Source organism: Leptopilina heterotoma, unplaced genomic scaffold, assembly GCF_015476425.1.
Source record: "Leptopilina heterotoma isolate Lh14 unplaced genomic scaffold, ASM1547642v1 Lhet_70, whole genome shotgun sequence".
NCBI classification, from domain to species: Eukaryota; Metazoa; Arthropoda; class Insecta; order Hymenoptera; family Figitidae; genus Leptopilina; species Leptopilina heterotoma.
Genome location: NW_025111162.1, coordinates 3,343,166 through 3,361,686, shown reverse-complemented (window position 1 = coordinate 3,361,686; position 18,521 = coordinate 3,343,166). Strand labels below are relative to the sequence as shown.

At 32.7% G+C, this 18,521-nt stretch overlaps 3 protein-coding genes across 5 annotated transcripts in view; 2 read left to right on the top strand and 1 right to left on the bottom strand.

Moving 5' to 3' along the window:
• Positions 1-18,521, bottom strand: part of LOC122510581 — a 372,459-nt gene that overhangs the window by 109,914 nt on the left and 244,024 nt on the right. The gene's annotated exons all lie outside the window — the stretch shown is intronic.
• Positions 12,352-13,227, top strand: LOC122510569. Its single transcript, XM_043625324.1, has one exon. The coding sequence runs from the start codon at positions 12,352-12,354 to the stop codon at positions 13,225-13,227; it is 876 nt and encodes a 291-aa protein (XP_043481259.1).
• LOC122510568 lies at positions 15,959-16,852 on the top strand. Its single transcript, XM_043625323.1, has one exon. It carries the CDS (start codon positions 15,959-15,961, stop codon positions 16,850-16,852), a length of 894 nt encoding a protein of 297 aa, XP_043481258.1.

The following is an 18,521-nucleotide window of genomic DNA, read 5'->3' as shown; positions in this document are numbered from 1 at the left end:
CCTGTTTTTTCATGTGAATTTTTTAACTCGCTTGAATTTTCTTGTTCATCGGAATATTCTTCACTACTATTGTCGTCTTCTGTCATAAGTTGCTGCTCATCGCGGGCTAATTTTTTTATCTCATCTACTCTTTTTAAATTTTCTATATTTAATTGAGAAATCCCGGTTTGGAGGGAGGATTGTGAATTTTCAATTATTTGTAATCTTTCTAGGATTTTATTTAGGATTGCGGTTTGGGCTGAGTTCTCTGAGGTGTCGTTCGTCGACATTATTATTTATTTTATATATTTTTTTTTTTTTGCAAATAACTAATTGATACTTAACAGTTAAAAAAATAATGGGATTAAAATTGTACTATTACAACTGTGCTATAAAATTTATCGAAGAGAAAAAAAAAATAGCGTGAGGAAAAAGTGAAAAAATTCAAAAAAATGTTATAGATACGGAACAAGAAATATTTCTTTTTCTTTTCTTACTGTTGGTTGATCCGTAGATTAATTTTCGCAGATTGATGCTGTTGTAGTAGTGGTGTTTAGAAGGACGATAAACGCTGATCCGTAGACAGTCGCTGTGATCCTGTGATGTTGGCTTCTCTCCTTTCCTGGGACTTGATTTTTACCCACGGAATCACTGTCGAACTTACTCGATTCGGCCCGATTGCGTGTTTTCCGGTAATTCCCAGTGAAAATATCACCGTTTACACTTTGTGAAACACTCACTTGTATTCACTCACTATTAACTCCGAAAAAGAGGGTGAGCTATAAAAAAAAGGTTCTTTACAGAGATAACCGATTTTTGATTATTAAAAATCGTATCGGCTATCCTGGCAGGATCGCCAAAAAATGTGACGGGTTAAATAAATAACACGTTGAATTTTTGTTAATGATTGAATATCCTTAGATATTCAATATTTATTTAAAATGAGTCGTTTAACTTAGAACGGATTTCCGTAGTAATACATTTAAAGTTCCTACTCGTAAGTGGGCTAGGAAACAACTGACTCTGCCTTTTTGACCATTCCTTGGGGTAACCGAGTCCCGAGGAATGTGTCCTTCAAAATAAGGAGAGGAAAAAGGAAAGTTAAAGATAGTCCAAAAACAGCTAACGGAAAAGCATTTGTAACAGCGTTACACTAATTTAGAGATTAATTTTTTTCCTTGTGGGTATCAATAGTAAAAGTTTTACTTACCTTTAGAAAAGATGATTTATATCTTAATAGCTGCCTATAAGAATCAATTTCCACAATGAGTTTAATTACTTTACAAAATTTTAACCACTTGAGTTTGATTTTTCGCAATATAATAAAATTCATGAATATCAAATAATATTAACTACAAGTGTGACTAAAATCCGACTGATTTCCTTAAAAAATAGATTTCCGGAAAAATTCCCGATGTTTTCCGTAAAATAAAATTTATTTCCAGAAAGATTCTGGATGATTTCCGTAAAAAAATAAATTTCCGTAAGATTTCCGTACAAAAAAAAAAATTTCCGGAAAGTTTCCAGATGATTTCCACAAAAAAAAAAAAAATTTCCGAAGATTTCCGTACAAAAAAATAAATTTCCGGAAGAATTGCGTAATAAAAAAAAAATTTCCAGAAATTTTCCGGAAAATTTCCTTAAAAAAGAAATAAATTTCCGGAAATTTTCTGGATCAAATAATATTAACTACAAGTGTGACTAAAATCCGACTGATTTCCTTAAAAAATAGATTTCCGGAAAAATTCCCGATGTTTTCCGTAAAAAAAAATAAATTTCCGGAAATTTTCCGGAAGATTTCCGTAAAAAAAAATTAATTTCCGGAAATTTCCCGGAAGAATTGCGTAAAAAAATAAATTTCCGGAAAATTTCCGTATAAAAGAAATAAATTTCCGGAAGATTCCAGTACAAAAAAATAAATTTCCGGAAGATTTCCGTACAAAAAAATTAATTTCCGGAAATTTTCCGGAAAATTTCCGTACAAAAAAATAAATTTCCGGAAATTTTCCGGAAGATTTCCGGATGATTTCCGTAAAAAAAAAATTTCCGGAAATTTTCCGGAAGATTTTCGTAAAAAAAAATTTCCGGAAATTTTCCGGAAGATTTCCGTACAAAAAAATAAATTTCCGGAAATTTTCCGGAAGATTTCCGTACAAAAAAAATAAATTTCCGGAAGATTTCCGAATAATTTCTGAACAAAAAAAAATTTCCGGAAATTTTCCGGAAAACTTCCGGAAGCCGCTTCCGGAAAGTTTCCGGAAGTTTTCCGGAAACATTCCGGAAACCCTTCCAGCTGGGATAATGTTTCCCGATTTTATTTTAAAATTAATTAAAATAGGGACGGGGTAGTAAATAACAAGAAATTACTTTAGTTGAACAAATATATGTGTATTTTATGAAATAAGATAAAATTGATGAAAATAAGAGATGGACATAGGTTTTCTAATGTGAGTCTTAGAGTGGTTTGATTGTTTACCTTGGGACAAAGGGTGATGCTAGTCGCTCAGGTATAATGGCACTAGTCCGTTAATGGTTGACTAAGTGGATGCAATATTGTGTCTCGAGAAACAGGAACACTCTTTTCAAATGGCAAATTTGACTTCCAGATTGAGTTTCCAAAAATGCACTTTTGAAATATACGTAGAGTAAAGGACAACTACTGAAACTGGGTTTAGAGCACTGTGTCGTAAAGAACCACTTGTTATAGATATAATTTTAAGACTGACTTGTGCAGAGCACCACTTCTCAATTTGAGACTTATAATATTGACGACTACATTTTCTTGACTGTTTTTCTAGACTGCTTTCTTAGACTGAACTTTTTTTAGACTGAAGATCGTTTGATTGTCTGGTCCTTCTTATACCCAAATTTCCCTGTGTATTTTTAGAAACTGTACATTTTGCCATGTATTTGAAGAATCGTTTCACTTTGCCATGCATTTGAAGAATCGTTTCACTTTGCCATGCATTTGAAGAATCGTTTCATTTTTCCATGCATTTGAGAAACCCTTTGTTATTCGAACACTTGTGGTGACTCACTATTAGATCGCACGTGTACATTCCCTATTACTCATGTTATTTTATAATTTTGTTATTAATTGTTTATAATTTGTTATTTATAATTATAATTGTTTAACTTTGTTATTAGTTAATTATAATTGTTAAAATTTGTTATTATTTATTATTACAATTTATTATTGTTTATTATTATTTCTTAAAGTTTGTTGTTAAAATTGTTATATTTAACTATTTATTACATTTTCTTATTATTTGCTAATATTTATTTTTACAATTTATTATTGATTATTATTGTTTATTATTAATATTTATAGTTATTATTTATAATAATATGTAAATAACAATTTTTGTTATAAACTTTTATTATGATTATTACTATTATTATTAATTATTATTATTATTAATTATCATGATTATTATTATTATTAATTATTAAGATTATTATTAATTATTATTCTACATATTATTATTGAAAATAGGTTACGGTGACGTAACACCTCCCCCTTCAAAAATTTGGAAATTGGGAAATGAAATTGAACAATTTCCAAATTCAACTTATATATATATATAATTTTATTTACTCTCCCTGCAAAAAGCAGGGTTCGAGGATCCAAATACAATTTTCTTACAAACTAAATACATAATCAATTAATCATCTTACATCTAATTACAAAAAAAAACACTTAACCTATACGCTTCCTTATTCAACTATACTTTTACAAAAAAATACCCTATCCTATCAACAATCGCCAGTGCCAGGGCTTCCGTTTCCAGTTCCAATTGCCTTTCCTGGCTATACTCCCTTTTCGCCCACCCCTTTTTCGCTTTTTCTTAACCTTAACATTTTACCATCCAAACTACTTCTATTCACTCATACACACTCCTCATTCTACCCACATTTTCTCTATTCCATTGCTGTCCTTCCAACCTTCTCAGTTTCTCTCTCACTTCTCTTCTTCACATTTTCTACTATCATTTACTCTCATTTGCCCTAACCTTAACCACTTTCCCAGTATCTTCCCTCACACAATGTTTTATCTCATCTATCCAAATACATTCTTTACCCATTCGTACTACTCTTCCATTTTTTCTTTCATGCCATGCTTTATCTCTCAACAGCCATATAATTCTTCTTTCTCTCCACGTTCGGTCCTCATCAATTCTTATCACACTTCCTTTCAAATTCATTTTCATTCTCATCACTTCCTTTTTCTCCTCCTCATTACCTAACTCCACCAACCACAATTTCGGTACACCATTCTCGCCCATTCCTATCGCTTTTACCATTTTTACACTTACACTAACCCCCACCCACGCAAACACTTTTTCCACCTCTCCTTTACCCTCCGTTGCCCTTACATTCATACCCCTAATCACAACGTTATTTTTTCTTTTCTCTCTTTCCATACCATCCACTCGTCTCGATAATTCCTCCATTTTCACCTGCATACACACATTCTCACCCCTCTTCACCTTCCCTTCATTTTCCATTAAACGTTCTTCCAATTCATACAATTTCCTCCACAAATCTTCCTTTTCTTTTATCCACTCTATCTCCCACTTTTCCCACACTCTCTGCATGCTTTCCAAACTCTCACTAATTTTCTCAATCTCTCTGTCCCTTTCATCCGCTTTTTTATTCACACGTTTCATCTTTTTTCCTATAACCTCAAATCGTTTGTCCAATGATCCACTCCACTTTTCAAATAACTCTAACAAATCCATACAATCCTCGCACGACATTCTTTTTCCATTCTTACCTATTCCCCTTTCAAATTTTGGCGCCTCACTCTCACTCGACTCACTTCGCTCACTTCCATATTCACTACTGCTACTACTCAAGTCAGATAACCACCCCTTTTTAATTTAAAAAAAAACTTAACAAAAACTCTTAACCCTTCATGAACGCGTGTACACCAAAACGGTACCGGAAACGGAAGCCCCAAATTCAACTTAATTTAAAAAACTTATTAAAATCAAAGTGTTATGTTAATTGTTACAATGTATTAGATTGATTCTTTATGAAATTACAATTAGTAAATTTAATTATTATACATAATTTGAAATTAGTTAGACATTTGAGATCTTCTTTTTATTATTGAAATCATAAAACAAGTTTGTATAATTTTTTAATGTTCCATTAATATCAGTAATTTTAATAATATCATTAGAGAATTCTATCGGAAAAAGTCTATATCTTTTTGTATCCAAAATGACATTGGATCCAAATAGTTTGTTTTTTAATAATTTCATGAAAATTTTGTTTATTTTCGTCTGTATTACTGATATTATCAAGAATGTTTTCAATTTCTATTAGATTTTTTTTTTGCAATTTAAATTCTTTACTTTTAATCTGCTCTGTTATATAATCATTGGAGCATTTATTTGTGCATTGTGTGGTTATTTCTTTAAACAAATTTGTTAATAACTTTCCAAATTCTAATATGGGTTAGATTTTCTCAAGTGGACTTTAAATTTTCAAAAGTTAAAATTTATCAGTGTAAATGTGCAAAAAGATAGTTCTATTAGAGTTACGAATAACCTGTAAATTTTATTAAAAAATATTCAATTGTTTATTTTTTATAAAAAATTGAAATTTTATGCATAGCATTTTTAAAAAGTGCATAACTTTGACAAAAATTGACGAAACTTGATGATTCTTTTTGCAAATTAACTATGAAATTCCAAACTTTATAAAAATAATGTTTGACAAAAAATTATTAGCTATATGCGACTTTTGAATTTTCAAGTTGTTTAGCTAACTTCATATACGTCTATTGTGACGCTGAGCTTCCTTCAACTGCTCTTTTGCTACACTTGCATCATTAACAGCTTTTGCTACACCAGCAGCTCCCCCAGTAGGCGCTCCAAGTGCACTTACAAGTAAAACTACCCAAGTGTCAGACGCCGAATTTATTGAAACTTTTCATACGTCAAGAGGGATAAAAAATAAGATATACGTGTTTTTTTATATCGGCGGTAACTGACTTTAAAGGGTAGAAACTACCCTTTCAATTTTAAGGGATGTAAATTCAATAGTTTTCTTAAAATTGCTTAAATTCGATGGAAACTGGTTACTCGGGGGTTTTTGGGGTCGCTGATTACGAATTCGATGTCAGTTTTTCAAAATTCAAATGGCGGTTCCAAAATGGCGAACGAGATTTCTAAAAATTGCTTAAATTCGCTGAAAACTAGTCACTCGGGGGTTTTTGGGGTCGCTGATTACAAATTCGATGTCAGTTTTCAAAATTCAAAATGTCGGATCCATTATAGTGGACGAGATTACTAAAAATTGCCTGGATTCGCCGGAAACTGAAAACTCGAGAGTTTCCATCAAATTTAAGCAATTTTAAGATAACTATTGATTTTACATCCCTTAACGCCCAAATGGACAAAATTTTGGCATGAAGTTTGAGGACTTATTTCGGTACTTAAAAATCAATAGAAAAATTCACGAATCATCATTTCTTATGTTTTCATATGCGCTCTATCAAATGGCGTTAAAAAAAGTCAAAAATTTATAAACAAAAAAGTTATTAATGTTTTTTATAAAAAAAGTCCGATTTTTTCCCAATTTTTGTTTAATTTTCAATTTTTTCTACTATGATATAGCGAAAAAATAATTCCAAATGTTACAAATAACGTGACATAGATATATAACCTAGAAGATAGGACTATAGAGAAAATTAAAAATTAAAATGGTGGCTCAAAAATGGAGTTTGAAGTTCAAATTTTTTTTCAAAATTTGATTCGAAAGTACGAAATTGTTAAAAGTGTTTAGATCAGCTTGAAATTTGTTACTCCGGGGTTTTAGGGGTCGCTGATAACGAATCTGAAGTCTAATTTTAAAGATTCAAAATGGCGGATCCAATATGGCGGACAATTTTTTTAAAAACTTATTAAATTTGCTTGAAACTTGTTATTCAGGGGTTTTTGGGGTCGCTGATTATGAATCTGAAATCCAATTTTCAAAATTCAAAATTGCGGATCCAATATGTCCGCCAAATTTTCATAAACTGATTAGATTAGCTTGAATTTTGTTACTCAATGGTTTTAGGGGTCGCTGATCACGAATCTGGAGTCCAATTTTCAAAATTCGAAATGGTGGATCCAATATGGCGGACAATTTTTCTAAAAAAATCATTAGATTCGCTTGAAACTTGTTACTCGAAGGTTTTTGGGGTCGCTGATTATGATTATAATGTCCAATTTTTTAAATTAAACATGGCCGCTCCAATATGACAGACAAATTTTCAGTTGAAATTCGATAATCACGTTCTTTAGACATTAAAATACTTAAAATATTTATAATGTTTTCCAACTTTCACCACGTGAAGGTAAACGTGAACTGAAAAGTCTTTTTTTTATTTTTAAAATAAATTATGTCTTTTTTTAAAATATATTTTTTTAGAATTAATATATTGATAAGTAAAATTAATCGAATTAAAACTGTGAATAATGATTTTTTAAAGGTTTTACAAGAGCTGCAAGGGTTCCCACCCATTCGCCCGACTTCATCCGCCCGACTCCTATCGCCCGTATATTTCTTAGCCCGTCTGGACATTAACCCGATTTTTTTTGCCCGACTCGTAATGCCCGATTCCAAGCGCCCGACAATATATTTTTCCCGATTGTTAATTTCATGGTAACAGCGATCGTCTTTTCATAAGTGAATATCTTCACATATAAACAAACAAACTTCAGTCATTCGATTCAAAATTCGTAGTGCAGTCATTATCAAAATTTGTCGTTTTTTTCTCCAAAATTTTTTGTGAAAATGGATTTAGATGTTTCCGGACCTCGAATTGTCAACAACCATTTAATCTATAAAGGTTTCGTATATGTAAGATCGAAGAAAGGACCAAATGGGAAAATGAATTGGGCGTGTAGAAAGTTACGTCGCGGCGAATGTGCAGCTCGAGTTGTAACCATTCCAGGCGAAGATGGATTGAATGTTTTAAAAGAATCCGAACACAGACACCCTGCCGATCCAGAGGAGGCTAAAGCCGAAATCGTAGAAAACAACCTCAAACGAAAAGCGGAAGAACATCCTGAGCTTCCACCGGCACAGGTTAGAAAAAAAATTTCCCTACTATTTATTCATTTTTCCATTTAATAAATTATTATTATTATTATTATTATTATTATTATTATTATTATTATTATTATTCTTTCTTCCAGATTTTGCGTACAGAGCTCAGTCAGCTTGGCCCAGAAGTACTGAGCAAACTTCCCGAGAGAACTAATCTGAAAAAAACCTTAAGACGTTGTCGACGAAAAGATTTGCCCCCGAATCCCCAATCTTTGGAAGAATTGCGGGAACTCCCAGACCGATTTCGAAATACACTCGCCGGTGAAATTTTTCTACTGTATGAATCGACAACCGATGAAGAGTTTGATGCTGATTCTGGGACAGTGTTAGTGTTTGGTACAAGAAGGAATTTAGAGTTGCTGGCCAATAGTACTTCCTGGTACCTTGATGGAACCTTCTCTGTTAGTCCCAACATTTTCACACAGGTTAGATTTTAATTTACGTAAAATAATAATAAATATAATATATAATTATACTATTTGCTAATATATGTCCTTAGGTCTTCACGGTTATTGGAATAATTATGAGGCCGGGTCGACACGCCAATGACGACAGTGTACATGTCCCTTTTCCACTCGTGTATGCATTATTATCTTCGAAAACATCTACACAATATGAAGTGGTTTTAAAGGCAATCATAGCAGCAGCTGAAGATTTTGGCATCCGTCACTGTAGGCCTCAACGAATCGTAACAGATTTTGAAATGGCAATTATAAATGCGAGTACTGCAGTGTTTCCAGACACTTCTATCGTTTGCTGCTTTTTCCATTTGGGACAATCGATTTACCGACGAATTCAGAATGAGGGATTGCAAGCAGCATATCAAAATACGGAAGACAATACTATAAGGAAATATTGTCACATGATGCTTGCTTTAGCCATTGTCCCGGTCCAAGACGTCATTACAGCTTACCAATTGCTATTGAACGATGCGCCAGACCAATTTCTTGTAATGTGCAAATATTTTGATGAAAATTATATCAGAGGTCGTCCACGTCGAGGTCGTGCGAGAGCTGTTCCGCCAAGGTACCCTATCGCATTATGGAACCAATACGAGGCCACCCTTCAAGGTTTGCATCGAACAAACAATGTCAGCGAAGGGTGGCACAATCGATTCCGGATGGTCATTGGAAAGAAGCATCCCGATTTATATTCCTGTCTTGTCGAATTTCAAAAGGAACAGCAAGATACAGAGGCGTGTATTACGGAAATGAACATGGGAAAATCTGTGAAAGCAGCCCCTAAAAAAAGTTGGATTGCCGTACAAGAGCGTATGAGACGCATTGCTGAGGATTATGAATACTACAAAACCGAAGACCAAATTTTAAAATACCTGGAAAATATGTCTTACAATATAAGAATTTCTTAAAATAAAATTCGTATCCTTCAAAGTAAAGTCGGGCTTTCAAAATCGGGCAAAATGTATCGGGCCCTTGGAATCGGGCACTTTTTTTCTGCCAAATGTCAATCGGGCGAATAAGCAGTCGGGCGGGTACAGTCGGGCGAATGACCCCCAATCGCTGCAAGCTGGAGATAAAAAAATTGTTTTTTTCAATTTGACCTTGAAATAAGTAATGATTAATATAAAACATACATTTCCATTTTTTGACCTTTAAATTCAAAAATTATAATAACAAATAAAAATAAGAAAAATACATAAAAAATGAAAAAACAAAAATAACAAAACAAAAAAAAGTAAAAAAAATATAAAATTTAAAAATAAAAAGAAAGACTTTCCAGTTCACGTTTACCTCCACGTGGTGGAAGTTGGAAAACATTAAAAATATTTTAAGTATTTTAATGGCTAAAGAACGTGATAATCGAATTTCAACTGAAAATTCGTCTGTCATATAGGAGCGGCCATGTTCAATTTTAAAAATTAGACATTACATTCGTAATCAGCGACACCAAAAACCCTCTTGTAACAAGTTTCAAGCGAATCTAATGATTTTTTAGAAAAATTGTCCGCCATATTGGATCCACCATTTCGAATTTTGAAAATTGGACTCCAGATTCGTGATCAGCGACCCCTAAAACCATTGAGTAATAAAATTCAAGCTAATCTAATCAGTTTATGAAAATTTGGCGGCCATATTGGATCCGCAATTTTGAATTTTGAAAATTGGATTTCAGATTCATAATCAGCGACCCCAAAAACCCCCGAATAACAAGTTTCAAGCAAATTTAATAAGTTTTTAAAAAAATTGTCTGCCATATTGGATCCGCCATTTTCAATTTTTAAAATCGGACTTCAGATTCGTGATCAGCGACCCCTAAAACCCCCGAGTAACAAAGTTCATGCTGATCTAAACACTTTTAACAATTCCGTACTTTCGAATCGAATTTTGAAAAAATTTGAACTTCAAACTACATTTTTAAGCCGCCATTTTAATTTTTAATTTTCTCTATAGTCCTATCTTCTAGGTTATATATCTATGTCACGTTATTTGTAACATTTGGAATTATTTTTCCGCTATTTCATAGTAGAAAAAATTGAAAATTAAACAAAAATTAGAAGAAAATCGGACTTTTTTTATAAAAAACATTAATAACTTTTTTGTTTATAAATTTTTGACTTTTTTTAATTCCATTCGATAGAGCGCATGTGAAAACATAAGAAATGATGATTCGTGAATTTTTTTTTTTAATTTTTAAGTACCGAAATAAGTCCTCAAACTTTATGCCAAAATTTTGTTCATTTGGGCGTTAAAGGGTTAAAATTAAAAGGGTAGTTTCTACCCTTTAAAGTCAGTTACCGCCGATATAAAAAAACACGTATATCTTATTTTTTATCCCTCTTGACGTATAAAAAGTTTCAATAAATTCGGCGTCTGACACTTGGGTAGTTTTACTTGTTAGACCAGCAAAAATGGGAATCAATGGTAACAGACCACCAACTTTTGATGGCACAGGTAGAATACGAGGTGTTAAAACTTTTCTCTACCAGCTGCATTCCTTACAGCTTTTCGAGCTGTTTCAATAGCTGACTTTATTGCTGATCGAGCATCATTACCAGGAATTATTGATTTTCTTGCAGCATCCACAATTTTCCTAAGATTTACTCGTTTTTTTGATTTTGTCTTCTTCTTTACTCCCATTCCAAATTTTGATTTTGCTTTCATAGCGTTTGTTATTGCGTAAGCTGCAGCTCTTTCATTATATTGTGCGTCTGGAGCAAATACACGTTGCCACGCTTTGTCAGCTAATACTCTATCAGCAGCGTTTCTTTCTTCAACGTTTTCTCGATTTTTCGAGTAAGCAATATCGTGCTCTTTACAAGCGGTGTCTAAAGAATTAACACCTGGATCATCTCGGTCTAGACGTTTTGCTAACTTTGTGCCCGGTCCACAATATTGATAACCCGGCAAATGTAATTCAAATGGCAACTTGTTTATAAGTTTATTAATTAAACCTTTTCCTCGAGAGTGATGATATATAATCATACCTTACTCTGTGAAAGTTAAAATTAGAATGACTTGTGAGCTATATAAGCGCCGTATTTATACCTTTAGCGGCAGTGTAAATCAGGATGCGGTTCAAGGAACAACTTCACAAGCTGCCAGTCGTCAATCTAGACTCGATTGTTGAACAACAAGACAAGAAAGTGAAGCGTCATGGTAGCTTGTTATCAGGTAGTATTCGAGCTATTTTTTGTGGACCATCAAATTGTGGAAAGACAAATGTACTACTTTCTTTAATTTTACATCCTAATGGTCTTAGATTTGATAATATTTACTTGTACTCAAAGTCTCTACATCAACCCAAGTATAAATTCTTGGAACAAGTTGTAAGTAATGTTGAAGGAGTAGAGTATTTACCATTTAGTGAGCATGAAGAAGTCGTTACTCCTAAAGATGCAATACGGAATTCAATATTTATATTTGATGATATTGCTTGCGAGAAGCAAGATAATGTAAGGGCATTCTTTTGCATGGGTAGACATGTTGATGTTGATTCTTTTTATCTTTGTCAAACATATGCCCGCATTCCCAAACATTTGGTACGTGATAATGTTAATTTACTAGTTCTTTTTCGTCAAGATGAGAAAAATTTAAGGCATGTTTATGATGATCATGTTTGTAATACTGACATGACATTTAATCAATTTCGAGAACTATGTGCCACATGTTAGAATTCAGCCAAGTATGGATTTGTAGTAATTGATAAGGATTCTGATTTAAATGATGGAAGATATAGAAAAGGATTTGATAGATTTGTAACACTATAAATATAAGATCATCCCTAAAATATTGTTAGTTCAATATGAAACCTTGTAATAATAACATGTTTCATAAAGAAAAAGAATATCTTCATCAAATTGCTAAAGCTAGTGAGGCAATTAGGCGAAAACATCGTATGTTAAAATTAGGAAAAGAAGAAGCTGAAAGTGTGTTGAATGAAACTTTCAAACCGATAATTCAACCCTTACAAAAAATTATCAACTTGACAGACAGTGAACATGAAAATGTCAAGATTGAAAATGTTAAGATTGAAAAGAAAGAGCAGAAGGAGGATGATAGCATAAACTATGAAAGTGAAACTGAAAAATCTCCAGATGATGATAAAATAAGTAATAAATTTCTATACTTATTAAATCATAATAGAAAGCAATGTTTAGATTCAACATACGGCATACGTAAGCTAAGTGATGGATCACTTATGATTGGTGATTCACCAATAACTCTTGAAGATCAGTTTGTAAAAATTGGTGATAAACGATATCTTCAAACACCTGGATTACTTGAACTTTTATTCAAAAGTAAACCTACCAGATCGTTTATAAGTGAAGCTGATGAAAGAAACTATAAAGAGATTCTGATTGCTACTAATGCACACAAAAAGAAGTATAGTTCGTCTGAATCTTTACGCACGGATAAGAGTTACAAGTATTTAAATTTTATATCTCAATTCTTCCCTCGAACACCTACCAAACAGCCATCTGTAAGCGGTAGTTCATTACCTAAATTTATGATTACAAACAGAAATTTTCAACGAGAATATATCTATTGGGATGATCCGAATGAGTTGGTTGACCGTCTTAGACTATTAATGGCTTCTCAAGATGCTGGAAATCCTAGTCACAATAATGAAATCATGTCTATCATTGAGGAACTACGTAAAGCTAAAATTCTATATTAAGATGTGTTTTAGCAAATATCATTCATTTCAACAATGAGCATTGACGTGTTCGGACATCCTCTCAATCAAAAAGGAACAGCAAGACGAGGGCCTCCTGGAGTTGGTTTTAAACTCAATTCTCAAGGTAACTTTGACGTTGAAGGAAAAAAACTCTGTAATCTTGCTAACGCTGAAGAAGAAAACGACGCTGTCAATTTAAAACTTGTACGACATATGATAAAACACGAAGTGCGTTTATTGTATGAAGCTAGTGCCTCACTTAGATCAGAGGTGGACAATAACAACTTATTTCTAAAAGTTCTTGAAGACTCTATTACAGAAAAAATAAAAAATTTTGAAAAAGATATAAATCAAGATTTATCTTATCGAACAGCTGAAATTATTAGTAAATTGGATACTCGCTTAAGTGCTCTCGAGAATGAACAACAAAAAATTAACAGTAGTGAATGAACTTCATACTCAGGCTAGAAAAAATTATCCTCGACGGCGAGTTGAAATGCGTGATATTGATGAAACATGGCAAGCAGATTTAGTAGAAATGATACCTTATTCAAAAATAAATAAAGGTTTCAAGTATTTACTAACAGTTATAGACATATTTTCGAAATATGCTTGGGCTGTTACAGTAAAAAGTAAAAGTGGAAAAGATGTTTCTCATGCAATGCAATCTATATTTGCTAAAAAACGCATACCAAAAAACTTGCATAGTGACAAAGGAAAAGAATTCTATAACTCACAATTTCAAGCATTAATAAAAAAGCGTAAAATAAATTTTTACTCAACATACAGTAATATGTGAAATTAAAATTGAGCAAGACAACATTGCCGAACTCTATGCCACCAAATCTTTCGATATCGCAGGACAGAACACAGCAACAACTTCAACATTTCAAGGAAATGAAAATCCTGTTGAACGATCGGTTGTCGAAAGGAGAGACTGGATTGCGGATCTCCTACTGGAATGGCGAACCACGCATTGTCAACACAAAGAAACCGACTCGCCCCACTCCGCCATCAACGAGCCAAACTTAAACTGTGTTGTGCCTCTCATATATGACAATTATACTCCTCCCTCTCTTTTCCCCACGGTAGAAAGTGAAAACAACAAGCTTCACTCGAACTTGCTCATATACTACCAGATTTCGTCATTTATCGTTCTGAGTGTAGATTCTAGTTCTAATCTTCGTGGAGGAGGAGTACTTTTAGCCATAAAATCACACCTGAACATTACAATTTATTAACACTGGTGTTGTGTTGCTAGAATACATTGTTATTAAATTTAAATTTCAGTCTACATTTTCTTTTATCTTATGTTTGTTTTATATAGCAGCACACTTACTTACTAATAATTTACACTTTTTTCAACACCAATGAGCAAATTTTGCAGGAACTTAAAGTTAGTAGTCTTTGACAACAATAATAACATTTAAACATTCTTTATGCTAACTTGTTGTTGATTAGTTTTAATATTGTTAAGTACATTGTACAAAAGGGCTTTGTGCCCGTAAACACTAATAAATAAATAAATAAATAAATATGAAGGCCTTTACACTGCCAGTGCCAAATTTAATTAACATTAAATCAATAATGAATCAATAATGAATCAATATTAAATCAGTTGGCACTGGCATTGTGAAGGTCTGTTGTTGGAAGTAGTTTTGATTTATAAAGAGATTCTACGCTAACATTAATCTTTGATTGCTTTGCTGGCTGATTGGCATTTGCGTTAAGTTACTGGGGGCGATTTGCACATTTAAATTATATTACATTAATATAAGTTTTAATCATGTTATTATGTATATATGGAAGGATTTTTTAAATAAAAACACATGGAAATTGTATATAATTGAATTATTTATTAACAAACATTTTATTTTTTACAATCATGTTTTACAAAATCATTCGTCGATTGTGGGGATCGCATAATGTTCCCACGGTAGAGTGTCGGTAGTCCCCGGTAACAAATACCGTTTGTCGTCTTGCGGACTTAAAGCTACTTTAATTTGTTTTACAGTCTCAAGGTTGTGTAATCGTGATCTAATATTATACTGTGTTCGAGTTTGAATGTCGAAATCTCGCAGACATTTTACATAATCATCAAAGTGAATCGATTTTTTCACAACGCCGGATTTAATGCCTTTGGCTTTTTTAATAAAGTCTTGACCTTCAACACGTACGCTGTACATCTTACTCCGCAAGCCAACAAATTCGGTAACGATCTTGCCGTTACATTCATCTTTCATTAGACCCAGAATCTTTTTGTTGGCTTGCGGAATGCCGTACACGTTGTTTGCGGGATAGTCTGACGTATCAAACTTTTTGATGTCATTTTTCATGTCATTGTAGACATCTTTATATTTAATTTCGTAGATTAGACTGTCTGTATCGGTATACATCAGTTTACAATTGTCACCGTATTTTTTTAACATATACCCGTAGTGAAAATCGTAAATAAGCGTTCTGGTCTTACGCAGTTCAATGGCAACCATACGTGTCATCAGCATTTAATAACAGTGACGAGATTCGAATTGCAGTTCAACATCAAGACTTGTACATTCTTTCTTCTAAAAGTACTTTACACGTCACTGGCAGAATTGTTAAGCCAAACAATACGCTTGTAACTAATACAAAGTTAATTAGCAATGGTATTTCCTACCTGTTTAATGAGATTCGTTATGAATTAAATGGTGTTGAAATTGATCGCTCTAAAAATGTTGGTATTACAACCACAATGAAAAATCTAATTTCTCAAACACCTAATCAAATGATTTACTCGGAAAATGCTGGTTATCTACCTTATGATGATGATAGTAGAGTAACAAATGATGCTGGATATTTTGATGTAAATATTTCACTAAGTATGATTATTGGTTTTGCTGAAGACTATCGAAAGATTGTTGTAAATGCAAAACATGAACTTATTTTAACAAGATCTCGTACTGATCTCAATGCTGTAGTAAACATTGGAGCAGCTGAGCGTGAAGAATTTAAAATTTTAATTAATAAAGTTGAATGGTTGATTCCATATTTAATGGTAAATGATCGCCAAAAAATTGAATTATTGAAATTCATTGAAAAAGACTCACTTATAACAATGAGTTTTAGATCATGGGATTTATATGAGTATCCTATGATTCCTGCCACTCAAAAGCATGTGTGGACTGTAAAAACTTCAACACAAGTTGAAAAACCTCGATATGTTATTCTTGGTTTTCAAACAAATCGAAAAGAAGATCAAGGAAGGTATGCAAATTTATTTAATGCCTGTAATCTTCACAATGTTAAACTTTTCTTAAACTCACAGTACTATCCTTATGGAAATTTAAATTTTACTCATAACAAATTTTCCATACTATATGATATGTATTGTAATTTTCAACCATCCTACTATGGAAAAGAATCTGAACCTTTATTAACTAGAAATAACTTTAAAGATTATGCACCATTGGCTGTTATTGATTGCTCAAAACAAAACGAATTTCTAAAACAAGCATCTGTAGATGTGCGATTGGAATTTGAAGCAAATGAAAATTTTCCAGCCAATACAGCTGCATATTGCCTTATAATTCACGACCGCATTATACAGTATACACCAATCAGCGGCATTGTTAAAAAAGTAACGTGATTGGTGGAAATAATGACCAATCATAGACGACATCGGTAGTGGGGGTATTTGGAGTGGTGGGGGAAAGGCTATAAAGATAGCGTCTCTCTAAGGCTTGAGCCATTATTCTATTTCAGATACCATGGCGTACGTCGTAGATATTCAGTGCTTCAAAAGACCTTACAACGAGTTTGTCATCAAAGAGTTGGCGATTCTACCACTTCAACAAGATGCTCATCCATTGGTCTACCTCTTCGAGCCGCCATATGCCTGGAGCCGATTACCTACAAGATACAAATGTGAGAATCGATGACTTACAAATAATTATCATGGTATCGATTGGGCTGCTGGTGACGTATCTTATGAAGAATTACAACCTATAATAAAAGAAGTACTAATAGGTACACCTACTGTTTATGTAAAAGGTTTAGAAAAACAAAAATGGTTAGAAAAATATACATTAAATGTGTTTAATTTAGATGATTTTAAATGTCCGTCGCTAAAAAGTTTAAGTGTAGAAAGTTCATCTACATGTACAAATCACACACGTAGCTTTAGCAACTGTGCTGTGAAAAATGTATGTTTTCTACGAAATTGGCTGATACAACCATTGAATGTACTACGAAATAATATAGAAAATAATGATGAAGTTGACAATGATTGTACATTGAAAGATTTTTATAATGATTGTGAAAATTTCCTATATAATGAATAAATGTATTAAATGTCTATTAATGTTTACTTTAATTAACCCTTCCCTATCCTATTATCTTTATTACACATGTGTAAAACTATTAAACATGTTAAAACTAGTCTAGACTTGTCTTATGACGTCACAAAGTAGGCGTGGCTCAATAATAAGAGTAGAGGATAATGCCATGCGTAGAAGTAATGGTGGGGTAATGCGCATGCGTAGAAGCAGTGGTGAGGGTAATGCGCATGCGCAGAAGCAGTGGTGGGGGTATTGCGTGATTTTTGAGTATAAATAGAGGCATCTTAGCCGATTTAATCATTCTGTTTTGTGACATTACAAAGTATTATCTCTCTAAGAAAAGATGGATCTAACCAAAATCAACGCCACTGGTCGCATGGATGCTTTTCTACCTACGAAGCCGCTATCCGAGCTGACTCCTGGACATAAGTATCCTATAACAAAGATCCAGGTCGTTAACACCAGGTATGGAGTCAAGGTCGTCGTTGAGGTGGATAAAAAGTTCAATACGTTCCTACCTTCAAGATTTGTACCAATGTTCACTGATGACTCGATATGCTTGGACCAAATGCAAGAAGCTATTAGTTCTGGACAATTACGGCTGAAGTATATTGGTGGCCCATACAACCATATTGAATTTAAAATAAAACAAGTGTAAATATTGTATATTGAATATAATAAATGTATGAAATGTTATTAACACTGTATTTAATTAAATACCTTCATTAGTATTACGTTAGATAATAAGGTTTACATTTTAAGGTTATGTTTAATAAAATAGATTTTAAGGTTATGTTTAATACAATAGATTTTAAGGTTATGTTTAGTAATGTTATGAAAAAATAATATTAGTAAACTAGAAATTCAAGAGAAAAATATTATTGCAGAGTTCGGAAAAAAGGTTCTAGAAAAATAGAAATTAGAAAAAAATTTATTTAATATAAACATGCTAAAGTGATGTTAAAATAGTATAAAATA

Bases quoted from the DNA above. Each gene is read 5' to 3' on its own strand.
- LOC122510568 (XM_043625323.1), top strand. From the start codon at position 15,959: ATGAAAAATCTAATTTCTCAAACACCTAATCAAATGATTTACTCGGAA.
- LOC122510569 (XM_043625324.1), top strand. From the start codon at position 12,352: ATGAAACCTTGTAATAATAACATGTTTCATAAAGAAAAAGAATATCTT.